The sequence below is a fragment of the Cercospora beticola genome, chromosome 3 (assembly GCF_033473495.1).
Source record: "Cercospora beticola chromosome 3, complete sequence".
NCBI classification, from domain to species: Eukaryota; Fungi; Ascomycota; class Dothideomycetes; order Mycosphaerellales; family Mycosphaerellaceae; genus Cercospora; species Cercospora beticola.
Window position 1 is genome coordinate 2529432 of NC_088937.1, and position 25980 is coordinate 2555411.

The window sequence follows — 25980 nt, forward strand, 5'->3', positions numbered from 1 at the left end:
TATACTATTAGCTTTATCTAATTATTCCTCTAAAATAGAACTACCTACCTAAAGCTTAGAGAATTTATAGACTAACTAAAGCTCTAAAATATAGGAATTCTCTAAAGCTTTACTCTATTTCTAATTCTCTTTCTTTTCTTTACTTCTACTCTACTTCTAATACTATATAAAGAGACTACTTTAGTAATAGAGTTTATAGATAACTCTAATATCCTTATATATAGTATATTAATAGAGGATAACTATAAGTAACTTAAGAAAGCTTACTAGAAATATAAAGAATAGATAAGAAGATATAGAGTAGAATTTATACTATAGAAATATTAGCTAATCTACTTTACTAGAAGTAGGAAGTATAACTTTAAAGCTATAGTCTAAATCTAGAGATTTAATAGAGAACTACTACTATTACTTAGACTTCTTAAAGTATAGGTAGATACTAAACTTAAATAGAGCCTATATATTAAATAAGTAATAGAAAAGGAAGCCTACTAAATATAATTACTTTAGAGACTATATAAGTCTATATAGAGAGTATCCTTCTAAAGAGTAAAGTACCTCTATATAGTAGTAGTAAGACTAGCTATTACTTTTAGCTACTAAGTCTAGTCTAACCTAGAGAGTATATAAAGCTATTATAAGAATCTTACTAAACCTATTAAGAAGATTTAGAAAGAAGCTCTAAGGAATATTATAGAAGTATATAAGTTAGTTATAATAGTTATTCTAGAGAGAGAAGCAAATATTACTCCTCTCTATTTATATATTTAGAACCTAGCTAGATAAGTATCTAAAAAGTAAGATACCTAACCTATATACTAGTATATTAAAAATAGGTATAGAGAGATTAAAAAGTAAGTATAAGTAGAAAAGAGAGCTAGATAACCTATAATACTAACTTAAACTAAATAGAAGGAAATCCTCTAGATAGTATAAAGCTAAGAAATAATAATATAGATATACCTAGGCTATAAAATATAGTAGGCTAAATATTAGTAGAATAGAAAGTAGAAAAGAAATAAAGAAAAGAGAAGAGTAAAAGTAGAAAAGGAATAACTACTAGTATAGAAAACTACTACTTTCTCTACTATTAGACTAACTCTATATAAAGGACTTACTAGACTAGAGAGTATAATAGTTATACTTCTAAGAATAGAGTATATTAGAATAAAGTAATACTTTACTAAAAAAAGAGTTCTAGGATTTATACTAGACTACGAATATAAATAGAAGTATAAGATACTAAAATATATATATATATTCTATCTAAAATAGAATAAGAGAAAATACCTACTATTCTAAATAAAGAGATCTATAAACTAGAAAGATCTAGCTAATATAAAGAGAGAGCTATATATAGTAGTAAAGTAGCTTATCTAAGAAGAGGTCCTAGACTAATTCTTACTTATAAAAGAAGAGATATAGAAGAATAAAAGAAAAGAAAAAAGGAAGGATAGAGTCTAGTAAAAGAAGAACTTACTAGATATCTAGTATTATCCGAAGGAAAATAGAAGCAAAGAAAGCGGCTATATAGGCTATAAATAAAGGAATATACGCGGGTTTTTCGAAGGCTTTTCTCTCGACCGAAATCTATAGAGCGTACTACTTACTCTAGTTAAAAAAGAGGTAGACTAGTATATAAGAATTATCTATCTATATAACCTAGTATTATATAACTTATATTACCTAATCCTAATCTCTAAAGTATCTCTTAGAATATCTAACTAGACTATACTTTCTAATATCTACTAAGAATTCCTAAAGTCTAAAGTACTACTTATCTAAGGCCTAGCTATTAGATAGAGAAATATAGTATCTATAGAATCTTAAATCGTAATACTCTCTCTAATAACCTATCTCTTAATAGCTAGTAACTTTCCTTAGTCTTATTCTCTATTATAGTAAAAGCTCTTACTTTACTTATATTTTTAAAAGCTAAGACTATACTTCTTATAGGTTCTAGATACTAATAGCTTAATAGTAAGTATCTCTTCTCTTAATATAGAGTATACTATCTAGCTTTAAATAACTCTAAGTTATCTATTCTTTTTCTTTCTTATTATTATTTCTATATAGCTCTTATAGTATAAGCTAAATACTCTAATCCTCTCTCTAGTTTAAGTTATCTAGGTATCTCTACTTCTTTCTTTTCTAGAATAGAAAGAATATTATTAGATAATAAGTATAGTTAGGTATTTATAGTATCTCTAATAGATAACTAAGATTTAGATAAACTACTAAGTAGAACTTAGATTCTATTCTTAGGTTTAACTACTTCTACTATTACTAGCTAGGCCTCTCTTATCTTCTTTCTAAGTAATAGTAAGCTAGACTATACTTATAATATACTCTATAAACTTATTATTTAAAAGGTAAAGTACTACTATACTAGTTTTCTTTCTAATACTTTATTATCCTTATACTTCTTCTTTAGCTCTTACTAGATAGCTTTTACTATCTCTTTCTCTAATACTATCTCTTTATTCTCTTTACTAATATAAAGCTAAATCTAGTAGATTACTTTATAGTTTGCCTTATTAGTTATTAGAGTAGATATTAAGGTCTTAATAGTTAAGTATAGGTCTTCTCTTTTAAGAAATATAGCTATCTTTCTAAACTATTATTCTAAGTTCTCCTTAGAGAGTACTAGATATAGTCTCTTTACTAAAGTACTATTTATTTTATCTTATTTCTATTTTATTTTCTAAAGAGTTAACTTTAGGTATATATATTACTAAGTTCTTCTAACTATAGCTAAGAAATAAATTTATTTTATATAGTAAACTAGAACCTATATATCTTAGTATTTAGTTCTTACTAGACTTTCTTAGTATTTAGTTCTTAGTATATATATAGATAGAAATTCTCTTATACTAGACTATCTAGTAGAGGATTAACTATACTAAGACTTCTCTCTTTTAGCTAGAGCTTCTAGAACTCTATCTTCTAGATAGCTCTAGAGTAGGTATTATACTCTAAGCCTTATATATAGTATATATATTAATAGCTAAAGGAGTATATCTCTCTAGTACTCTCTAGTATAGGAACCTCCTAGTACTACTATATTTATAATAAAGGTAGGTTTATAACTCCTTTTAATCTTAGATATATTAGTTTATCTAACTAGGCCTCTAGAATCTAATTATCTAATCCTTCTTTAAATTCTAGAAATAGTAAGAGATTTAGTTAGTTTCTAAAGTATTATTAGCTAATAGTAAGTCTCTCTAGAACCTACCTTATAACTATTTTCTCTAAATATAACCTATCTAGTATAAACTAATTCTCTAGTCTTATAAAATCTTCCTTTAAATAAGTAGTAAGTTCTATTTATATAGCTATCTTTAGAAGACTCTCTCTCTCTCTCTAATAGTCTAACTACTCTTCTAACTTTATTCTTTTCTACTTTCTAGTAGTAGGGAAATACTAGACTAACTCCTAGTATTATTAGACTATAACTTTTATTTACTAAGTACCTAGCCTAGGTACTTTATAGAGTTTATTCTCTATCTTTATATAGCTATATAGTATATTCTTCTACTTAGAACTAATATATATTAGATATTCTATCTATCTATATATACTATTCTTTCTACTATCTAGTTTATATCTATAAGACTACTTCTTTTACTTCTAACTCTTTTATAGCTTTAGATTCTACTATTACTTTTAAGTCTCTTACTAGAGTATTTTAACTTCTACTAAAAGTACTTACTATTATATTCTCTAGCTCTTAGCTTTCTAGCTATAATATAAACCTAGGCTTATAACCTATTAAATTTAGAGATCTAACCTATCTAGATATAGTAGAATAAAGTAAAGTAAAACTCTTTATAGTAAGTAGTTAGAAAGGCTTAGGTTTCTATCTACTATAAGCTTATAAAGAAATACTCTCTACTAAGAATTCCTAAAGTCTAAAATACTACTTACCTAAGGCCTAACTATTAGATAGAGAGATATAGTATCTATAGAATCTTAAATCGTAATACGTACTATAGATATTAAATTAACTAAAGAATATAGGTTTTAGTATTCTTTTTAGTAGCTATATAACTAAGATACTATACTAGTTATAGTTTTGCTAAGAATTAGCTATAATTAGAGGTTAATTAAGGTTCTAACGATACTATATATAAGTTTAACCTCGTTCTAATTACGCTCTTCTAGCTAGCTAATTTATATAAGAATTAATAAAGACCTTATACTAATTAGTATAGATAGGCTTCTCTATAGAGAGTATTTAGTTAGATAATAAAATAGTAGTATAGTAAAGATTTATTTTCTATTTAATAGAAGGTAGCGAACGAGCGGGCTCTATATACCACTGCCTCGGAACGGAACGTCTATGTTCCGGCAGTTAGGGCTTGAGCCGGTTCATGCGAGGTGGCCACCATGCCATGCCAAACCGACATTATGCATTTGCTATCGCTGCATACACTATATGCGTATCGTCACAAGAAGCTTCATTTCTCCATAATCATTGTCCTGTCATAAAGCTGTGAAGCGTAATCCCTTCCATTCTTTTTTGTTGCCCATCGCCATCGAGTTTCTTGTCCCTTCACCTTGCGCCGATCCTAAACAGCGGCACTATCTCTCTATCTATTCCCAGCAAGCTGGTCAGTACCCTCTTCCTTGTCGCTTCCTAGCGACGGTTGGCTTCTGTGCTCTTTGGTTGCAAATTCACAAGAGGACGTAATTCTCGACGATATCCCTCAGCACACAGCGAGTCCTGCTCGAGCGCTGGGGTCTGGTACGTACAAGGCTGATGCCATTGCACGGGCTGAAAAGTATCTAAGCTCCCACCATTCTTTGGCGGTTGCGGTGACGAGTGAGTGTCATGCTCTGTTAACATAGTTCGTTCTGTAACGAAGACATTTCAACCATTAGGGCCATGCGGCGAACCTGATTGCGAAAGCTTCTCCGCCAGCCTTGAGAAGCTGCGCTCCGGGAGCGGCTCATGTGAAGTCTCGATGGGTGAGGGTGGAATCGTGGTACTGCCTGAGCGAGATCGGATCGCCGGGCTTGCAGGCCGACTTCCTTCCCTGGACCCAAGAAGTCTCGGACTTTGGAGGGCGAACTCCGGCGAGTAGATTTGTCCTCCGTAAGGCGAGGCCGTGATCACTGTTCGGGGCGATGTCAGTGGCGGCGGAACAGGCGACTCCGAACGAAACAAAGGATGAATGTGGTGTTCAACGGCCGGACTGGTTGGGCTGGCAATGCTCGGCGTGCTGCCGCGACGTGTGTGCAGAGGTGGTAGGCTTCGAATTGGGCTCTTCTCGGCCTCGACAATCGCCACTGGTGAAATCTTCGGCGATTGCCCCACAGAGTCCGGAAGTGGCTTGTCTTCAAGCACGGGCTCGTTGGAAAATGGTCCTTCTAGAGCGTGGGCTGGCGAGACTGGCCGGCTACCTGGTATCGGCTCCAGTCGTGGTATCGCAGATTTCTTTTGGTACGACGTATCGAATGAGTGCTTCACGCGAGAAGTGTCCCAGTTCTCGAATTCGTCGGTGCTACGGATCGAATGAATGGCCACTGCAGTGCTTGCTTGGGTACCCCGGGAGCTTCGAGAGCCGAAAGGGCTTTGGAGGATGAGTCTCGTCTTGGAAGTCATCGGTTGAAGTGATTCTGATACTGAGCTTCTGTAAGAGTTCGTTCCATTGGTGGGGAATGTGGGGTATGTTGGCGACATTGGTGTTGAGGATCCCTTGATGGGCGTAAAGAAAGAGCTCGATTGCTTGATACCAATCGCATTGAGATAGACAGAGACGGATCGTTGCTTAGTTTGTTGATCTGGTAGGTATTGATCGTTTGTAGGAAGCACGCTGTGCTGCGCGTTGCGAGGCCAAATCATGCCCCAGAAGAATATTTGTGTCACTAAACCGATTGATGTGGCGACCAGGCCGGCTTCAGCCAAATGACGAACATAGCGATCGTCATTGTAATCGTCGCCGTGGTTGAGAGAACGTGCGTGGGCAGAAGTAATCAAGGCCAAGACAGATCCGACCAAACAGACAAGTGCACCAGGTATCCATACGAGTACGAGAGAGCCACGATCAACCCTGCGGAGAAAGAGTCCGACAGCGACCAGAAGTGCAGCCAGGGCAATAATTTCGAAGACCGAAGCAGTAATCCCCAAAGCAAATATCGATCTGCCGAGCAATGCTGTAGTAGCGAGCGTGGTGGTGGTGGCAATGGTAATGAACTTGGCAATGAAGGCCAGAAATGTGGTGGAGTAAAAGACCAAGGACGATCGATCAACGTGGTGAGACCAGATCCAGGCCATGGTTAAAAGCGAGTGTAGATGTCGAAGGACGGGAAGAAAGAATTCAGGCGAGACGTGTCATGGACCATGTATGTACGTCAAGTGCTCGTGGTCGTGTTCCTCAGCATGATCTTGATAGGTGCATGCAGACGAGAACGTGTTCTGGTGCACAAGGCAGAAGTCGGAGTCGGTTACGAGGACAGCATGGTCGAGTGTGAGGCGGAGTAAGCAGAAGAGACGTCCTTCAGGCGCGAGAACGGAGCGGAGGCTTGTTTATGGCGCGAAGTTTTCGCAGCTGCAGTATTCTGTTCGGTTCGGGGCGCACGTTCAACGTCGCACAGGTCGGGCTGGGAGTACCAGCACTCCGCATCAACCCATGAACAAGGGTTTGCGGGATGCTAACTACTGTGTGTCCGCAGCTGAGGACGGGGTTGCCGGTCTCGCGCCGTGGTGAACGATGAGGGCGAGAAGCATCGCAACGACGCGTCGTGGCAGGGACATGGGGAGGAGGAGAGCGGAAGTAGACAAAGCTAGAGAGATTGCTATGGCGGTGCTGTGGCCGTCGACGCGTGCGAGAGGTCAACGCCGCTCGCAGCATGTCGCGTCGTGGAGCATTGCACGATATTGACCAGGATATGCCCGCTCAACAGCCGCCATTGCGCGCCAAGGCAGCGGACCGGCGCCACAGGTGGACAATTATACAGCGGTTGCAGTACGCTCGTTCATTTCGTGTCGGCCAACGAGCGAGCGAACGGCGGGCGGCAACGTCGGGCCAAACAGCCAGCGTTCTGTCAAACCATCTGACGTGGTCTCGCGGTCACTCTCAGAATAGATCGGTGATACACCGAGCACGTCGCACAGCCATTGAGAACCCTGCAGGAACGGAGGCGATGTGTATGACCAAGTGCTGAGCACCTGCCGCCAGTCATTCTTCACGAAGAACATCGACAGATCCATCTCCTGGCGAATAGTCGACAACTTTCCGCTCCCCGTCTCGGCATGGCCTCCTCTCCACTCAAGCCAAGCAAATGTACCTTTCTCGACCTGCCCGTCGAGCTGCGTCTTGAAATCTACGCCCATGCAATCTTGAACTGCCGCCACATAACCATCGGCACAGCGAAGATTGTGGGAGCGCCAGCTGACATAGTGCATCGACTCTATGCTCTCGGTCGCTCGCCCTACCCCGGCATCCCGCGAAATCATGAGCCCGTCGTGGACACGCAATATGCACCTGCATTACTCTCGGCAGTAGCAGACACAACTGTCGATGCAACTGTCGAGCCGCCAGAATCCGCCTTCCCCAACACCCGGACCTCCTTCCACGCCCTTTCCTGGATCAACAAGCAAATCAAGAACGAGATCCACCGGCACTTCTCCATCCCCACTCAAAGGGGTACGTCGCTGTGGGTCCAATATCCCTCCGGACTACACATCTTGCACACCACCACTCCCCAGCTGCTGCGGCAATCCCGGAGTGTGCATCTGGCAGGATCCTACACTCCACGACACTACTGTCCCTCTCGAGTGGCACGTCTAGGCACTAGACATGCCCTGCCACAAGAGCCATTGCAAGGCAAACTCGTGCCAGACTCCGAGAAGCAGCTAGAGCAGCTGGTCAGGTCGTGTCTTGGACGGGACCTTCAGCACTCTGTCGACCTTATCGAGATGCGTATTTACTATCCTGGGGAGAACTCCTATAGCACCGTGTGGGGTGATGACGAGTCGCCTGTCGTCGTCGCGTTGAGGAACATTGACCGGGGCGAGATCGACATTGAGGTATGGCGAGGTCAGCAAGGAACAGGTGTACGCCTTTGTGCCAAACGTTCCCCGGAAGAAGACAAGAAACGCGTTGTCAGTACCGTCTGGCGGAAGCTCGAGGAAGGCGGTCGGGGCCAACCAGAGACCGGTAGCTGGATCGTAGACGAGCGCTGGCCGGAGTGGGTACCGATGGACGATATTGCCAAGGTGGCAGACGTAATCGCGTCAACCCACACGTCAACAGACGCATAAGTGCTCTCGACACGACGCCAACATAATCCAGACTCGAGCCAGAGCGATTGGCCCCGTCCTTTGAATGCCGGAGCCCGCACTGAAGTCACATGTTGCATAGTCAGAAAGTCACATGGAGTCCAGGGCATTTGTGTTCTTTGGAGAACCGAGCATGTTCCCTTGGCATATGCAATACCATCAATGCTCAAACAGCTGCAATGCACTTCTCGCGATCTCTCATTGTTCCTCGTACAGGCTGACAACCAGGGCGAATGGTACGGTAGTCTCGATGTCGGTCGGCGGCCTCCCTCGAAGGAGACAAGCTATGCCAGAGCTACTCTTGTTGCCCTCAGCTTGGTTTCCGATACCGACTTCGATTCTACACTACAGTACTCCATGACTTGTTGGACGACTGGGCCGGTGAAAAGCGACACTACCACGTTCCTTGATGAGCTTAGCTGACCAGTAATCTCTGAGTGAGGCTGTTCACCAAGTGCTCCACGTCTTGCACATGCAATGCAAGTACTACAGTATATGAATTGATCGCAATGCGTCTCTGACCACGATGTCAAGCTCTTCATCACGCTTGCAATCGTGATCGACGTACTGGAAGTCGACATCTCGAGCTTACACATGTGCTACTATTGCAAAGCGTTGCAACATGCCGAACAATCATGATGGTCTCGACCCACGAAGAACGACGCATCTCCGATCACCTGCTCCACCTTTCTGTACGCATGTGTTCTCCAACAAGACGCAGCTGGCCTTTCTCGCGATTTCTAGAAGTTGTACCAGCAGCTCCACACTCCAAACCCCTGAACTCTATCCTCCTCACGCATCGGTGCACCCTGCGCATGGTAGCTGCAACCTGGACAGAACATGGCTAGCTTTTCGAGCTCCGTCTGATTCAAACTCTATCACTCTATAACCTTGTACCTGGCAATCGCGAGCACCTCCGCTCCCAGCATTGGCGTTGGCGTCATTGCTGCCCTGCATGCTGATGAGCAGTGCGGGTGAAGCGGCGGTTGCCGTGTGAAGACAAGACCTGTACAACGCAGCTGACATCCATCTCACAGGGTGAGAAAAGCGATAGCTCTGCAATCGCCGATGAATGTATACAGTATCGAAATGAGAGCTCGACAGATACGGAGACTTGTGGACTTGTCGATAAAACAGAGCTTCTTATCGGTGGTTCCATCAATTCTGGCATTCGCTACTGCCTGTTTTGCCAGGCCAGGCTCCAAAATAAGTACAGTACCAAAGTTTGCTGTCGTTCCGTAAGCTCTAACCTGTTTCTTGGCATGACAGGGGTCTGTAGGCTCTGATCATCAGAGACAGGCTTAAGATGTCGACTGCTTGGCTCTTGCAGTGCATGGAAGTTTCGAGATTCGTTCGCTCGCCTTATTACTCGCTGGACATGAGTTTCGGCAGTCGCTTGGGTCGAGGTGCTGATGATGGGACACGTGCACTGCGCTGCGACACGGTTCCAGACAGTTGAAGAACATCAAAGATACTGGTCGAGAACCCAACAGGAGAGCGTTGGCCTGTCAACTTCATCCATGAGGAAGCGCAGATTGGACAACCGAATGACAGTTTCCGATTCGGATACCGCAACGTGGAACATGAGACTTCGCACTCGAGAGTTCAGCATTCTAGACTCCTGAATGACAAAGACTTTCAAGACTGATGATGAGGGTACGGCACATGTACGGCACAGCTCTGATGAACTTGAATTGACTTAATTGTTTGTTGTTGATGAGCAGTGGCCTGACTGAGGATGAGCTTCCGTGCCTGAACCAACAACTTCTTGTACTCAGGTACTGAGTTCGACCCTGCTGAGTTACGGCTGCAAGAGACCACTCTATCGGGCTACTGTACGTTTGAGGAAGGAGGGAGACCGACAGTTGAGTTCCTTGTGCTGTTGCCGTTTTTCGCAGTTTGTTGTCTCGTGTTTGTCTCTCTTCAGGTGTGCGGTAGAATCCAGATTCGTCGTCGAGAAATTCGAAGATAGATATGAGAATATCATCAACGGAATACGGACAGTCGGATGCTACGAGTGTCTCGAGGAAGTAGATATCGATCTACGATGCACAGTAGAGAAATAACATGTTCGAGATTGCAAAGCGATGCCACTTCCATCATTTCATCACAGTAGCTGTTGTATTCCACCACAAACATGAACCATTGCTGTACTCAAACATCAGATGACAAAACTACCCATCTCTTCATCATCGTACTTGCCATGATTCATCACAAAGCACAGGCGTGGCATCAATCTGCAGTGGAATCAGTAAAACATAATCACAGCAAAGAGAAGAAGACATCGAAAATTGAGACAGGAAGAGAGAAGAGTTTTTGCGCCTTTAAAAATTGTGTTGTTCAGTACAATCACTCTTATGGAGTGATGCTTTACAAATGGTATGGTTGTTGTCATCCATCAGTGAAGCTAAGCGTTCCCATCCTTCCCGCTACTTTGTCCATTTGTACAGGGGATATCATATCTGCAGTTTTGTCATTTTCAATAACGCCCAGCCCTCGGTGCTTTGCACCATGCCTTTCCAAAAAGAACTCCTAGATACCATGCTTCTGCAGTATGTTGTTGTTGTGAGAATGAAAAAAAGAAAAACCAGTTGGACAAAGTATTGGGGTGCCAACACCATGGACAGCAATGTGCCGACAGCGTTGACGTAGAAGGGAGGCTGTGAACTAACACGAGCGCGCAGGATGATTACATATCCATCCTGAAGTGGCCGATTTCAGAGTAACCGGCATCATCGTCAAAGAGACTGGGTTCCGGCCAGCGTCGCTGTACCTCGACAGGGCGCTGTACCGTCGTTGGCTGTGTCTTGATCGGAAGTGGCGGTTGCTTGTGCTCGCGCCAATTGTTGTCCTCTTGCCAGATTTTGGCACTGACAGAGTTCGACCGAGGTCGTTGAGGGCTTGCTTGGCGCCACGAAGGCGCACGCTCACGTTGTCGTTTGGGCTCAGGCTCTAAAGTGGATTGCGGCTGAGGCTGGGCCTTGTTCTTCTTGCTGCCGAAGGAGGTGAAGCTGGCAAATGCATCCGAATACTTGGTCTTGGGTGGAGTGGCAACAGCGGTGATAGGAGTGACAGCAGGCACTGGGTCCTGTCGAGCACGGCGGAAGTTACCAAGCGCCGCCCAGCGGTCCAGAATGGAAGATGACTTGACTTTAGGCAGCACCTTCGCAGGCTGGTCAGCGTTACCATCGATCTCGGTCTCAGTCAGGGGTGTCGCAGAGCGCGCGTTGACATCGAGTCGAGCGAACGCTTGACGTGGCGTCACACTGCCTCGACCGTCTTCCAAAGCGATGATGTTGAGTTGAGGAGTGCTTGGTTCGACGGCGCGCGATTCATCGAACACCATTCCAGTCTGGTCAAGTATGGGATCGCTGTCAACGATTGCTTCCTCTGCAGCGTCGGCTTCTTCCTCCTCCTCGTCCCAGAGATCGCTCCAGCTCTTAGAGAAGCCACCACTGGTACCATAGGGAGAGGTCTTTGGGCGAGAGAAGCTGATTGGCAAGGATCCCACGAAACCAGACTTTGGCTTCTTGAGAGAAGAAGCCGTAGAGTGCATGGACTTCATAGACTTGGTGGACTTATAAGACAAGCCCAAGCCCGAGTCGACATTGGAAGAGAGGGAAGCCTCGTCGGCGTCGACGTACTGCCACTCTGAGTTGTTGGCAGACGCGGGAAACAAGTCCATGTCTTCGTCTTGGATTGTAGACAACTGACGGGTCGGCTTCTGCGGCGTCTTGAGCAGGGCGGCGGTCCATGGGAAAGAGTCCACACCTGGAAGGTTGGGGCTGGTCACCGAGGGCGTTCGCAACGGCTCGCGAGCAGCGGTTGCGATTGGAGCGATTTCGCATTGATCAGTGCAGAAGTCGTCCAACGCCTCATCGTCGGTAGTGAAGCTGACAACCGCCTCGAGCGCTTCTTTGACGGCAGTCAGAGACCGATTCGACGGGTCAAGAGCCAAGCAATGTTGAAGCACATTGAAAGTATCCTGTGACATATTGGGAAAGACGTCAAACAGGCTTTGGCGGTCGCGAGCAAAGTCGTCGAACAGAGGATCCTTGATTGTTGGTGTCGCGAACGGATTGCGCTGGAACAGGACGTTCAGCAGGACGATGCCAATGGCCCAGACGTCGGCCTGTGCTGGACAGTATCCGTATCCGTAAACACCAGCGTCATACTGTTCGGGAGCCATGTATCTGTCCGAGCCAACAGCGAACTCTGTGGACCAGGTGTCCGTCGTGGCCAGTCCGAAGTCTCCCAGCTTCATGGTGGCTTCGGAGGTCAGGAAGATGTTCTCCGGCTTGATGTCGCGGTGGTAGACTCCATTGTCGTGCAAGTGCTCGACGGCGCTGACGAGTTGCAGCATGAAGTCGCGAACGTGACCTGTTTCAAGTGGTCCCTTGCCCATGCGAATGGCCTCGTAGAGGTCGCCATTGCTGCAGAGCTCAAGCACCATGTACGTATGGTTGTCGGTCTGGAAGCTGGAGACGGTGTTGACGATGTTGGGGTGCTCCGGCAATCGTGAGTGGATCTTGAGCTCCTCGGAGTAGTCGTCGGTGGCTACTGCAGCTGGGCAGTTGGTGTTGGCGCCAGATTTGGTGATGCACTTAATGGCGACGTCTTGTCCGGTGTGGGTGTCGTGAGCGGCAAACACCATGCCGAATGAGCCATGGTTGAGTGGTTTGACAGTTATAAACCGTCCATTATCGAGTGGTCTTCCTTGTTCAAAGCCATCTCGCATACAGGCCATAGGGTAATAGTCCGTGGGATTCGTCGAGGTTCGTAAACAACAAATGGAAAAGGCTCAGCCGCTCCAACACACAATGCCGTTAAAGGTCGTTCGCTGGCAACACACCGTAGTGAACTCCTGCTCGGTCCGCAATAGCAATACAGAAAACAAGTCGCTCAGTCGCCCGCTGGCGGTAACAAAGTGGTGATGGCCGGAGTTGTGGTAGTTTTAAAGGAACATATGGATTGTCGGTGTTATCATGTGTACAAGGAGATTTGTGTTGTTGGTGGAATAGCTCGCCCAGATTTGGCGTGGTCGAGGTGCGCGTCCGTCAAGGAGCAGGTATGGTCGTTATGGCGTTACAAAGAGATGTGGTGGTGTGTTCGGCTCGGAGTTGTCGGTATAAAGCAAGTACACGGAGAAGTAAATGACAAGAAGAGGAGTAGTCGGTGCGGGCGGAAGGTGAGGTCGATCGAGGGGTGCGTCGATCCAGAAGAGGGTATGTGAGTCGAGGAGGTATGCGGGCGGAAGAGTAGTGGAGCTGCCTGAGATCGGGAGCACGCTGCTATTCCTTGTCGAACATCAAAGGGGCGCCAACTGAGTTCGTGAGGCCGGGTTGTTTGTTATAGCAGTGGAGAGCAGGCAGCCAGGCGAGTGCCTTTGCGTGGGTCTCTTGCGTGATGGGGGTGTTCCAAGATGACAGCTGGAGGCGTGGCTTTGTTTCCTTGTCGAGCGTGCCGATGACGCTGCAAAGATCCCGGCGGGCGTAGCGGACACTGGGGACCCTGTTTCGCGCAGTTACATCTGGCGGCGGATGGCGGGGATGGCGGTGATCTCGTAGGAGGTTGCGAGCGTAGAATGAGGTATGGGCGGCGGGTTGTTGCTGTTGCTCGTTGCTGTCCGCCTGACGTCTAGTCGACTGCTCCCTGACTCTGCGCGGTACGGGTGGACGTGCAAGAGCTGTGTGTACGGTCGGGAAGGGCTTGCGACGTGTGCAATGCAAGTGCGGTCTGCCCCAATGCGCAGCGGCAGGACGTGGTTTTGACGAGAGACTTGGTGATGAGAAGGTTACTGAGCGGTGTACGATGGGAGGCTGTTGGACGGGTGGGCGCAGGAGCGGCAGGACGCTTGGGTCTCCAAGCCAGACCTTGCCGCGCAAGCTAAAGGCACGGATGCAGCCTAGCGTGTATGATCACGCATGCCGAAAATGCTGGGATGGCAGGCGTGACCGAGACTCGTTTGCCACTCACTTCTGTCCACGGTCTTTGTTCTTCCACGTTCTTCCGCTTTCCGCCTCGAAGCGCCCTTGTCTATCTCGTCGGCGTCGGCGTCGGCGGCAGCAGCAGCGTCGCACTGTGTCTGCCACTGGCTCACGGGCGCTGATTGATACCTTGAAACGCTTTGCTGGCAGCTCTGACCGAGCGGTAGCTATGCCTGTAGACGCCGTTTCACACCAAGAGAGCTGTCAGTCCACGTCTTCAGGCTCAAGGGCACTGTCCCTGCAAAGCCAATGGCTGCGCAAGCCTTCGTCAGAGGTGGCCACGACGAACTCTAAGTTAGGGAAATTGCGAGATTGCAAGAGCGGACGACCCCGCCAGCACGTCACTCAAAGTAGGCGAAGCAAGCTGGGACAGGAAAAGCGCAATCTCTACTCAGCCGAATAGCCCGAACAGCGGCGTCTTTATCGATCGACCAATGGCACCAAGCTCACCCCCTACCTCCGACGGTATATTGTATCTCGACGACGACCTCTCGACATCTCACAGTGGTACATTGCGAGCTCGCACTCGCAGCTACACATTCTGGCAGCCGACCGCGTGAGCCAATGCATCACGGCGAGGTACGGCGGTACGGGCTCATGCAGGAAACATCAGCCACCAAGGTCGGAGGCAGGCGAGACCACTACCGATCGTTAGCTCGTGTATTTGTCCTCGTGAGCACCTCGGACACAATAATGGCACGCCCGTTTGTGGTGGTGGTGTTGATGACGTTGCCGTAGTATCCTGACAAAGCCTGGTGATGAGTGCAATTTTCACGAATGGAGCCACCAGATTGCCTGCCACCGTGCTTGCAATGCTGACGAGCACAACACAATGGCTTGTCACGTGTGCTGGAATGTGATGCGCGTCGCCCAGCAGAGCTCCTCGGATCGGCCTCGCCAGAGCCTGCCCGAGTCAGTTCTGCCAGAAGGCTTCATCCAGAACGAGGACCATTGGCACATCGCGGCACGGGCAGTCGCGCCGTCACAGGTACACGCTGCGGGATGTGCACGTGCTGCCGGCCCAGTCCGCATCTCAGCAGCCAGAATAGGTCGTCAAGCGCAGCAACTCTCGACACGGCTCGTCTGCCGTGTAACAGTCGGTGTGGAAGGGGTGACAAGTCTGGAGACATCGAAACGCATTGTATGCACTCTTTAATCTGAGCATAACACCCACAGCCAATGTAGAGTCGGCGTGGTGAAAATTTTCTGGGACAACATCTACCTCGTGCAGTAGCTCGACGGAGTGTTTTCATCCTCTCATGCACTGCGTTCCGGTCCTGCAGCCTATCTTTCAGTCACATAACCAAGGCCGGACGAACAACGCCTCGTTAATCGCGCCAACGTTATGATCGGGCTTCTTCAGACATAGGAGCCTGCGGGTGAGGGAACTACACATGGCGGTGTAAGAAAATAACACTGCACGAATGCTGGCCAACTCTCACCATGGCGAACCATCCACGACTCGACGCCGAAAACGTGTTGTTTGGCAGTTCAGCTCAACTGGTCCAGCGAAACGTCTGCACGTCCAATGTCTCATCAATGCCTCACTCAGCGCTTCGCACCGACACCTTCCTCTTTTCCTGGCTGATGAGCGTCCACGAGGAAGGCGCGGCGCCTCCGAACGATGGATGGATGGTTCCTGCATCGATTGTGGCGCTGTGATTGGCCACATTCGTGTCTGAACAACCATGTCGCTTAGAGCTTGGAAGCTTGCCGCCGCGCAACACATCACCTGCGACACCACAAAAATGGACGGAATCAGCTGTGTACTTCTGGACATTGGTACGGCATGCCGTCGAATGGGTGTATTGGAGGTTGACGCTCGTGACTGACATGCGGCGTAGAAGGGACTGTTTGCCCCATCTCATTCGTCCATGCTACGTTGGTAGGTGTTCAATTCTTGGTTCACATTCCAACCACAGCGCTCGGCACAACGACACCTCGTGCTCACACGGCTGCCTCTAGTTTCCCTACGCCCTCAAGGCGTTGCCAGCTGTCCTCAGCAGAAAATGGGACGACGTAACGTTCGTGCCTTATCGTGACGCGTTTCCAGAAGAGCATCGCAAATCGCCAGAAGCTCTTCAAGCGCACGTGGAGGATCTCACGAAGCGCGATGTTAAGGTTGCCTATTTGAAAAATCTTCAAGGCTACCTATGGCAAGATGGCTATCGGACTGGTGCCTATGCAACAACCCTCTTCGAAGATGTGGTTCCCCAACTTCGGCAATGGAAGGACGACGGCTTATCTCTCGCCATCTACTCCTCAGGCAGCGTCTTTGCCCAGAAGTTGCTGTTCGGCCACGTGCAAACAACTGAGACAACGCCCGCAACGGGAACGAAGCGTGCGAGGCCGATAGGGGATACCGAAGTTCAAGCGTCCGATGCGGGTAAGCCCCCGACCAAGAAGCAGCTCGTTGAGACAAGCGGTGATGATGATTCTGATGTCACATCCGGAGCGGGCTCTCAATCTGTTGCAACTACTCCTGCGACCAGTGGTGATGCTGGCAAAGCACCTGACGATGCCGGAAAGGGCTCTGCCAATGATGAACAGCCACCTGGAACTGAGGACTTGACCGCTCTGTTCGACGGCTGGTTTGATACGACCAACGCTGGCATGAAAACTGAGTCGGCGAGTTATGCAACCATAGCTCGGGAACTTGAGGTACGAACGCCTTCGGAAAGCCCGAAGTTGCCTGGCTTGCTTGGAGCTGACGTGCAACAGTGGAAACCTGAGCAGATACTGTTCCTGAGTGACAACGTCAAGGAGATCGATGCTGCTCGTGAGGCTAAAATGCAAGCCGTGCTGGTGCAAAGACCGGGCAATGCTGAGATTGCGTTCGCAGATCGAAGCAGACTGCAAATTGTCGAATCTCTGAGCGAGGTCTACATCAACAAAGGCACAGGCACGGAGGTAGGCAAGGAGTGATTGAATCGTCATAATTCGTGCGAGATGAACACGTTGCAGTGCAATTCGTACGGAGTTCTCCATCACTTCATCTCTGCTCCAAGCACGTGATGCTTCACACAAGCAACCACCCGAACATCACAAACCGAGTTCGATTAAACATATCTTCTCCATCTCGGCTCCTCCAAACTTCCTGCGCATCGTCTCCAACAATCCATCACCACTATACTTCGTAGGCACAATGCTGAACAGAAAATGCAGCTCCGCATCGTCATGATACCGCAAGAAATGTCTCGCAGCCAACCAACTTCCTTCTTCCAGCAGAATCTGTTGCCCATCAATCATCGCAGTCAGTCTACAGAAGAATCTGTACTGCTTAGAAGATGCCATCAGAGCAGCGCGGGCCAGCACTCGACCTTTGAGTAACGTGAGAGCTTCTTGGTACGTGGTCGTGGTAGGCAGCAGGATAGCATCGCCTTGTTCGCTGAGCAATTTGCCGGCTGTCATCAAATGCTCGTCCAGAAGTTGACCAGGAGAGTGTTGGTGTAGTTGGATGATGAGTGGGATGGCCTGATGTGTAAGTTAGCTTACTTGTGCTTCATGCTCGACTCGATTGCGTGTGCTTACGCGTGGTTCCGAATTGGCTTCATGGTAGGACGGCGGTTCAATGTCTGCGGTAGACATGATCGAAGGCTTTTGATTCAGACGTGTGGAGGCGGACGTGTTGCGCGGAGCTGACGATCAAGATCTGAGATCTATCTATACTCAGGCCACATTCACGACTGCGATCAAGACATTCACATTCCATGCTGCGTTTTCGAAAGTGTTTGCTGGGCGTTTCCATATCGTTCACTGCGATTAAAATTGTTCAACGCAGCATTTGACTGCTTGTTGAGGATTTAGCTGCGGCATACAGAAGCCGGTCAAATAGGAGAAGTCTGGTCGCAAGGAAGAGCGCTCGGCGGGCGTATCTGAGCAGAGCCTGACGCCGGAACCCCACAAGCAGCTCAGCACTGACAAGAGGAAAGAAGCCCAGGAGTGGTCCTCCTACCAGAAGACACATTCAATAACGCAAATAAGCAAGAGCAGCTTCGCATCCATCATCTCGTCGCCGTACTGTTTACGGACCAAGGAGCCGAAGCAGAAGTTCCCTGCGACCAGTGTGCCAAAGACGAAGTCCAGTGTATGGTATACAGTGTCGAAGCACGCGCTGCTGGAAGGGACCTCCCAAAGTCTTGCATTCACTGCTACTACAAGAAGCACAGTAGCTGCGACGCCTCAATGGTGACCCTGCAAGCTCCACAAGCTGCGTACAATGAAGAAGGCCACGGCTACAATCAATGTGTGCTCCCACGCGCAGAGGTGACTGCACTGGAAGAGCAACTGGATGAACTGCGAGACGAAGCCAATGACTAGGCGAAGGAGCAAATGCGCCTGAGAGATCAGATGTAGAAGCTGGAGAGTTTTGTGGAGCCGGACTCGTATCGCTGAAGTCTTCACCTGAAACACAGAATACGCGGCCAGCACATTGGGAGTACATGTAACACGACATTTGCTGGGGATGAAACGCGTTGGAAGAACCGGCGGTCGCTGGTTGCGACTTCCTCAGTAGTGTCGTTGGAAGTGATGCGGACAACTTTAAATCAACTTCACCTCGGGCTTCCAACCACCTCATCGACTTCTACCTCAATGACCACACTCATTCTTTCGAGCGTATCTGACCTGCCACGGCAATGCCTCCTACAAGGCAAGACACAGCGCGCGGTGCCTCACGCGGCGTACTGCACGGCACGCCGTACCAACGCCCAGCTGCCGCCACGATAGCTGACTACAACTCCACTCCGCCCGTTGGCCCGTATCCATTGCTCCAGTCTCCAGCATACGGCTACCTAGGAAATGAAGCAGACATCGGCAACGAGCAGGGCCTTTTCACGCGTCACCTTTCCTAACGCCAGCACTTCCACTTCACACTCAACAGCTTTTATCAGCAGCTCGATCAGCAGCTCGATCAGCAGATTGACCCGCGGCTCAACAACTACGACGAAGGCACCCCAAGCATGAGCATCGCGAGCTCGAGCATCCCAAGCATGAGCACCACAAGCCCGATCACCGCAAGCATGAGCACCGCGCGCTCGAGCACCACAAGTACGAGAACCGCGAGCTCGAGCACCGCAAGTTGCAGAACCGCGAGCGTGGGCACGGCCAGCACGAGCATGGGCGTGAACGATGTATGTCGGGTTTCACTCACATGGACGTGCTGTCGCTGACGTTGATCAGACTTCAATTTTCCGAACCCTCAGGGTCAAGCCTTATTCAGCGCAATCCAGGGCCAGGAGTGCCACAAACCCACGCGGGATACCTAGGCTGCTGCACGTAAGTTGCACTCCCACTTCTTTACATCCCGTGTAATCAATCTTACTAAGACTTCCCGAAGCTCAAGGACTTTGACAGCCTGATCAACGACCGCGAGCGACAGGGCCGCGTCATATCGGACAACGAACTCATCCAGTTCATCCAGAAACGCTCTCTCAAGGACTGGGCACATGCACCAAGACTTGTCGCTGGTCTACGGATTCTGCGTGCCGGCTTTTCCCAGAACGAACTCAACCAACTGATCAAGGTGTACACAATCGCTCCGGACGCTGACAATCTAGAACCTGTCCAGACTGCCTTCAAAGAAAAGCACAGGGCCCTGATGGAGTCTTCTGGCATCGGAGAGAGCGAGATTCTTAGTCGAGTGCTGGGTTTTGCTCTCGATGAGATCGATGCCCAATTCGAGATGATGATGAGGAGCGCGAAGAGACAGAAGGTTGCTGCGACGCCCAGCACCACCACACTGGATAATTCGGACAGCGAGGCGATCCCCGACATCAGCAGCGGATGGGAGACACCACAAGGCAGACTTGAAGAGACTCAAGAGACCGAGGTAATCCCTGAGCCGATGAGAAGAAAAGCACTCACTCCCAACGATCGTGACCTCGCTACAACACAGGAATCATACACCCCTCTCCCCGATGAGGCTGATGTTAACGTCAACGACAGTACCACGATCACACACGTTGACACAGAGGTGAAAGTCGGAAAAGACAGTCCGTCCGAGCCCGGACTGGAAACACCTGGTGGGAATTCTGGAATAGACATTCCAGAACAATATGTTCAATGCCTGTGTATAGATCGACCGGGGGACTTCGGAGAAGACTTGACGCCTTGGAGCGAGGCATCAATATTTTCTGCGGAGACATCGGAGCTGCGATATGAACTGCTTCTACAACATACTCGATGGCGGACTCACTCAGCACACACAGAAGACGCCATCTACTAGTTGTCGCTGTCTTTTGCGCGAGAGCTATTCTCCGCGGCTTTGGCAAACGTGTCGCCAACAGTCATCCTTGAACAATTCCAAGACGCAGCAGGCACAAATATACGAACATTCGGTCTCACATGGTGGTCGCAATAGCTCGTATGATCGGGCAAAAGATCCATAGCTCGATCGTGATGGTTCTACCGCGTAAATCGACAACGAACAATACGTTTCTCTGAAAAAGATACGAATGCAGAGCTCCTGAATGTAGCCTCGAATAGATATTTCCTCTGAAGCCGACTGAGAGACTGGGACTGCTTTTGCAGATGAGTTCAGACTCCTAGCTCACAAAGTTGCCAACAGGCATATCGCCAAAACTGAACCAGGTCGCAGACTTCCGGCAGCTGATTACGGAGCATGAGCGGCGTGGATGCATCGTCCCCAAAGGTACAATTCCTAAGTTCTGTGCCGAACACGATCTTATGATAACAAAACTGGGACAAGAGCCCAGATAGTCTGCTGGTGTCCATATACTGCGTTCCGACCGGGATGAGAATGAGTTCGATCAGCTGATGGGGCCGTATGGATCTACAGAGAACAGAGCCGTACTGGAGGTTGTCTGGAAAGGCTTAAAGAAACACATAAGCAGCTACTGGTATCTGCTAACATGGCCGACCCGGAGATACTTACTCTTATACTGATCCAAGCCGTCAACGAGACCAAAGGCGAGATACAAATCAATGCACAGACATTGGCAAGGACCAAGCGGCGATTGATTGATGAAGACGATCCCGCCGAGACCAATGGCGAGTCACAGGTCAATACAAGAAAAGCGGAGCGGATTTAGGCGCGTGCGGAATAAGGCAATACCGCTCTGGACACCCCAGCAACTCAGCCTCTCGGTATCTACCACCCTGATGAGTTGACACTTGACATACAAGATAATGTCGTGATCACACAAGTGTACATACACATGGTATCCCGTCTGTGGTGGCCTCAAAGATATCGATGATCCGGTTCAATCCGATCACAGGCTTAGTAGAAGCGCGACTTCTATGCAGTTAGGCGTCGCGCTCCTGATGGGTGGAGGACCGGCGCTGGCATGCAGCACAGGAGCAAGGAGAATCATTCTGATACGCAAGCCGAACTGTGCTATATGGCCAGGCAAGGGATCGACTGCTCGGTCGTCATGTTGCTTCCGCGCAGATGAATATTCTGAGGTTGCCCGCTCGGACCTCTGCGAACAAGGCGGACTTCGACTGCTTCTTCCAGTCAAGACATACCGTGGTGACTTCGGACGATGCCGCTGCGGACGTGGAGATCAAAGTCGAAGAGGACTTTAAGTCTGAGCCCGAGGTGCTGGATCAGCTGAATGGAATAGATGGGGAGCGAGAATATGTTCGATGCCTGTCTGTCTACAAGCCTGGTGAATTCCACGAAGACTTGGCTGCCTAAAGCCTCGGATTGATCTCTCTTGTAGACACTTCCGAGTTGCAAACCCGACTGCTCCTCGAAGATATTCGATGGCAGGTAACTCCAGCACGCACGGATGAGAATGTGCATTTCCTATCATTGTCATTTGCAAGGAAACTCCTTTCTGGGGCGCTCGCTACCGCCTCCCCAACAGATCTGATCGAAAAGTTCACGAGTGCCACTATGGACGACCTTCAAGATCGCTTTACTCGATTCGTCCGCAAATTGCAACGTTCTCAGTCAAATCTCGACAGCGCAAGGGGCGTGCTGGATGTTAGCACCCCGTGGCCAGCGGGCGACTCTGAAGTTCTGTCCCATTTCCAACAGCGCTTGGCAGATGAGCTTGCGAAGATCCCAGATATCAACATCCCAGAAACTTGCCTGATGTCGCCGAGTGGACAATTCGATAGTCCGTTTGCGTGTCTGATAACCTACCCGTGTCAAGGCAGCGTCAACCCTACAGATGAATGTCAGCAATTCAGTGGTCAAGCTTTCCCTTCGATCGCGTATACCAGGCTGCTTACTAGGGTTTCCCGGACCAATTCGGCACAGATCTCATTCCGTATATCAATACAATGAAGAGTGTTGGTGCCAGCAGTGCCTCTCTTCGGAAAAAGTTGAAACAGCTCCACGGTGGAAAGGTTCTGGATGCATTCAACGACTATCTACATGAGGTTTTCGATCGTGTCAAGTTTCCAGTCATTGTTGCCCAGGGCGAACTATGGCACGACTAGCTCCATGAGGATGTCGCAAGCGTTGAATTTATATTCTTTGGCCCTCTCTCGCTTTTTTCGAGAAGCAATACACAACATCATATATCTTTGCGAGTGGACCCGGATACTCAAGAGATCACGGCCATTGTGTCCATGTGGCAGCACTTGCATTCAGTCCAAATGTAGAACAGTTAGTGTTGGTCAACAGTGGCTATTCTAGATGCCGCAATGGATATCTGGCGCGCCATTCTGGGCAAGGAGCGTGGGTTTTGGACATGTGCAGAGTTTGAGCAAGCAATTTTGGAGGAGAAGACGTCGTATTCTGGTATGAAGGGATTTCAAAGAGGTTTGGAGTTAATATTGGAGCATCGGCGAGGATGAATTCTGGCGCAAAGCAATTGTTTGACACGTTTCTCCGTGAATGCTGTAGTTTCTGAGGGAATGAATGCGGAGATGCCCAGAACATAGAAAGAATTCTGAGTCGGGAAGCGTCACCGAACGGTGTATCTCTCTCCAAGAATCGTGCCATTTCAGAGGTGCCAGGAGAACGGAGACTGATAGTCAAGCAGGAAGAATCTTTCCGAGTAAACGTTCACTAGTAGCCTTGAGGTATGATCTGACTGCAGTCAATATGTTTCGTTCGTCCTCTTCATATGCCATGTTCGTATTATGCTTAGAAACGCTGCCACCGGTCCCCTCTTAACTGGGAATCGCCTTGCAGAAACCTAGAACAACCACACATATGCAAACAAACACCAAATGAAGAAGAAAAACAGAACCCACACCTTCCAACCGACACCCGTCCGCTCTGCCATCCTCAACATGCTATTCATCGTCCCCCTCAGTCGATTCCTCGCCCCTTCAAACGAATCGTTCATCGAATCCGCAAGTTTCGTACTGTCTCGGATTTCGTCTCCAATCGCCATCGTGAGCTGCAACAGTTTTAGCCTCTCCCCACCACCCACAGATCCTCCCAAAATATCTCACCTCCTTCAACATCTTCACCTTCTTACTCATCTCCCCAGCCTGCTCATCATTCTGACTTTCCAAACTCTCCAACACAGCATCACTATACCTCCCCTTGCGATCCGGCGTCGCAGACCTGAACCCCGGCGCATCATCATTCTTCTTATCCGTAACCCCATACGGCGAAGAGCCCCCTCCATTCATCGGTCCAGCATTATACGCTCCATAGACATTGCCGCCTGCGGGCGCGAAATTATCGTTCGCGGCGCCATTCAGCGCATACGGTGAGCCTGTACTGGCATATGGCGGGTTCCTGCTTGAAGAGCGCTGAGGGTTCGAGGCAGCGGAACCGGGTCGAGAGCGATTTGATGCGGAATCGTAGTTGGAGAAGAGCGCGTTGCGCGCGTCGTTTTGACGGGCGAACCTACGAGTTTGCGAAGACCTACCGTTAGTTCTTTGGAGTTCTGTTCTCAAGTCGCGAGAGTTGCGTACCGTGAAGCCATTTGGCAACTTTGTCTCGGCTGGAAGTGTTGAAGTTCGGTTTTGTGGACTGCGATTACGTCAGATGGCGCGCGCCAGTTGGCCAACAGGGGCAACAATGAACATTCGCAGCTGAAAGTGCGTTGACTACATTTGGCAGGATATTCAGTGCTCTGAGATATGCGATGCGAAGACAACAGGACACGTTGATGAACAATTAGGCAGTACTACTATACAATGGGTGTGCCTGAGAGCTAAGAACGCTGAAATCATCCCTCATCTCTTCTTCAGATATCGCATGAGTGTAGAGGTCAAAAACTTCGCAACGACTCTTCAATGTGTCAATCATATGTAGCACGATCGCAGACATGCTGGCCCACACTGGGTTGATTTCACCCTCGCGTGCGTTCGGAACCAGTTGATTCTAGTCATCACACATGTCCTCGTCCTCTTGCGATGATTGATGTCGTTTTCATGGATTATTTTGCGGGCACTGTGAAACCTCTCCTTCTTCATCCTCGGCTAGCTCCTAGTTCTTTGGTGGATACCTGAGCAACGCGTTAGTAATTTACTTTCTATCTCGTTGCTGTGATCATTTCATGGCTTCCTGGTGGCGCGTTGCCTTGAAGCTGAAGCCTGCGTGGAAGCACGCGTCGTGCTGCCCGTGCTCCCGAACGCTCTCGCCGATTCTAGGTAGGATGCCCCGGGGCATCGCCGTGCTGTCGCACAACGATTGGAAGCGTAATGCCAGAGTCTCACTTACTTCTTGAAGAAATATTGTGACACATAGTAGTCACCCACTGCGAACAGACCAACCACGCCTGCCCATGCACCCACGACGTTCCACGTCAGGGTATTGGACTTGTGCGCACGGTATGCGCCAGTGCCCAGCAGAGCTGCAAGACCAGCAATGGCGACAGCATTGCCGAGTACGACTGGGTTGTTCTGGTTCTTCTCAGCCCAGTCGCCAGCCTTCTTTGCATCCTTCTCGACTTCCTTTGCGACCTTGCTACCCTCCTTCTTAGCCTTCTCGTAGCCCTCTTGAGCCTTGCCCTTGGCCTTGTCGAATTCGGCCTCGGCCTTCTTCTCCAGCTTCTTGCCGTCCTTCTTCAAGTCATTTGCGCTCTTCTCTGCAGCATTCTGGAAGTCTCGTGCGTTCTTGTCGAGCTTATCTCCTGCTTGCTTCGCCTGTTGTCGGAGCTCTTCGGCGCGTTCTTCCGCTTCCTGTTGACCGGCATACGACGAGTCTGATGGCAGAGACTGGAGGTGTTCGTTCGATGACTTCAGCGATTCGAGAGAGTGTACGCCTGAATCCTCGTGAAGGATCTCTGGAATGGCATCTGGGACCCTGCGATGGCATGTTAGTTGCGCAAGGCGCCATGTGAGGCTGGTTACTGAGCAGTGATGCTGGGCGGACGCAACGAGCACAGCTCCGTCGCATCCTGAACCTTGTTGGTTCACTGACTGTATCCACGATCGTAGTGCGTTCCTGGGCCGTTCGAGCTCTCAATCGCCATGAAGGAGTCATCAGGCGGTATAAAAGCTTTCACGCCGCGCAGATGAGCAACTGATCGCGAGTTTCGTCAAGCCCAAACACTCGTGCTCAATGGCCTAAGCCCATGCTAAGGGAATACACGTACTTCTATCATGATTGTTAGAAATGAGCAAAATGTAGTGACGTGGTAGATATCAACTCACCTCTTCGAGAGATTGCTCCTGCTCCTTGCCATGAGGCGCGGCTGCTGCGGCGTAGGACATGTCGTCTGCTTCACTGTTCGGTCGCGCGAGGAACTCGAGCTGGCTGTCGGAAGACACTGGGGTCAAGTCGTCAATTACCGCGTCGTGTGTAGGGAGGCTCTTTCGATGGTC

General features: G+C 48.7%; 10 protein-coding genes across 10 annotated transcripts; 5 read left to right on the forward strand and 5 right to left on the reverse strand.

Moving 5' to 3' along the window:
• Positions 1–4873: 4873 nt before the first annotated feature.
• On the reverse strand, positions 4874–6280 carry RHO25_004965 (uncharacterized protein; the record flags this gene model as incomplete). Its single annotated transcript, XM_023595875.2, has 1 exon — positions 4874–6280. The coding sequence occupies one exon, from the start codon at positions 6278–6280 to the stop codon at positions 4874–4876; it is 1407 nt and encodes a 468-aa protein (XP_023457882.1).
• A 978-nt stretch (positions 6281–7258) lies between these two features.
• RHO25_004966 (uncharacterized protein) lies at positions 7259–8269 on the forward strand (the record flags this gene model as incomplete). The annotated part of the gene is made up of 1 exon (XM_023595876.2): positions 7259–8269. One exon carries the CDS (start codon positions 7259–7261, stop codon positions 8267–8269), a length of 1011 nt encoding a protein of 336 aa, XP_023457883.1.
• A 2707-nt stretch (positions 8270–10976) lies between these two features.
• Positions 10977–12941, reverse strand: RHO25_004967 (uncharacterized protein; the record flags this gene model as incomplete). The annotated part of the gene is made up of 1 exon (XM_023595877.2): positions 10977–12941. The coding sequence occupies one exon, from the start codon at positions 12939–12941 to the stop codon at positions 10977–10979; it is 1965 nt and encodes a 654-aa protein (XP_023457889.2).
• Positions 12942–16022: 3081 nt separating this feature from the next.
• RHO25_004968 (uncharacterized protein) lies at positions 16023–17199 on the forward strand (the record flags this gene model as incomplete). The annotated part of the gene is made up of 4 exons (XM_023595878.2): positions 16023–16056; positions 16119–16159; positions 16240–16935; positions 16996–17199. 4 exons carry the CDS (start codon positions 16023–16025, stop codon positions 17197–17199), a joined length of 975 nt encoding a protein of 324 aa, XP_023457890.2.
• A 117-nt stretch (positions 17200–17316) lies between these two features.
• On the reverse strand, positions 17317–17862 carry RHO25_004969 (uncharacterized protein; the record flags this gene model as incomplete). The annotated part of the gene is made up of 2 exons (XM_023595879.1): positions 17317–17748; positions 17806–17862. The coding sequence occupies 2 exons, from the start codon at positions 17860–17862 to the stop codon at positions 17317–17319; spliced, it is 489 nt and encodes a 162-aa protein (XP_023457193.1).
• Positions 17863–19391: 1529 nt separating this feature from the next.
• On the forward strand, positions 19392–20500 carry RHO25_004970 (uncharacterized protein; the record flags this gene model as incomplete). Its single annotated transcript, XM_023595880.2, has 3 exons — positions 19392–19406; positions 19456–19551; positions 19613–20500. The coding sequence occupies 3 exons, from the start codon at positions 19392–19394 to the stop codon at positions 20498–20500; spliced, it is 999 nt and encodes a 332-aa protein (XP_023457192.2).
• A 646-nt stretch (positions 20501–21146) lies between these two features.
• Positions 21147–21326, forward strand: RHO25_004971 (uncharacterized protein; the record flags this gene model as incomplete). Its single annotated transcript, XM_065602611.1, has 1 exon — positions 21147–21326. The coding sequence occupies one exon, from the start codon at positions 21147–21149 to the stop codon at positions 21324–21326; it is 180 nt and encodes a 59-aa protein (XP_065458683.1).
• Positions 21327–21685: 359 nt separating this feature from the next.
• On the forward strand, positions 21686–22686 carry RHO25_004972 (uncharacterized protein; the record flags this gene model as incomplete). Its single annotated transcript, XM_065602612.1, has 3 exons — positions 21686–21905; positions 21960–22421; positions 22505–22686. 3 exons carry the CDS (start codon positions 21686–21688, stop codon positions 22684–22686), a joined length of 864 nt encoding a protein of 287 aa, XP_065458684.1.
• Positions 22687–23390: 704 nt separating this feature from the next.
• RHO25_004973 (uncharacterized protein) lies at positions 23391–24134 on the reverse strand (the record flags this gene model as incomplete). The annotated part of the gene is made up of 3 exons (XM_065602613.1): positions 23391–23597; positions 23653–24055; positions 24124–24134. 3 exons carry the CDS (start codon positions 24132–24134, stop codon positions 23391–23393), a joined length of 621 nt encoding a protein of 206 aa, XP_065458685.1.
• Positions 24135–24640: 506 nt separating this feature from the next.
• RHO25_004974 (uncharacterized protein) lies at positions 24641–25841 on the reverse strand (the record flags this gene model as incomplete). Its single annotated transcript, XM_023595882.2, has 3 exons — positions 24641–24659; positions 24875–25459; positions 25810–25841. 3 exons carry the CDS (start codon positions 25839–25841, stop codon positions 24641–24643), a joined length of 636 nt encoding a protein of 211 aa, XP_023457194.1.
• Between the last annotated feature and the right edge of the window lie 139 nt (positions 25842–25980).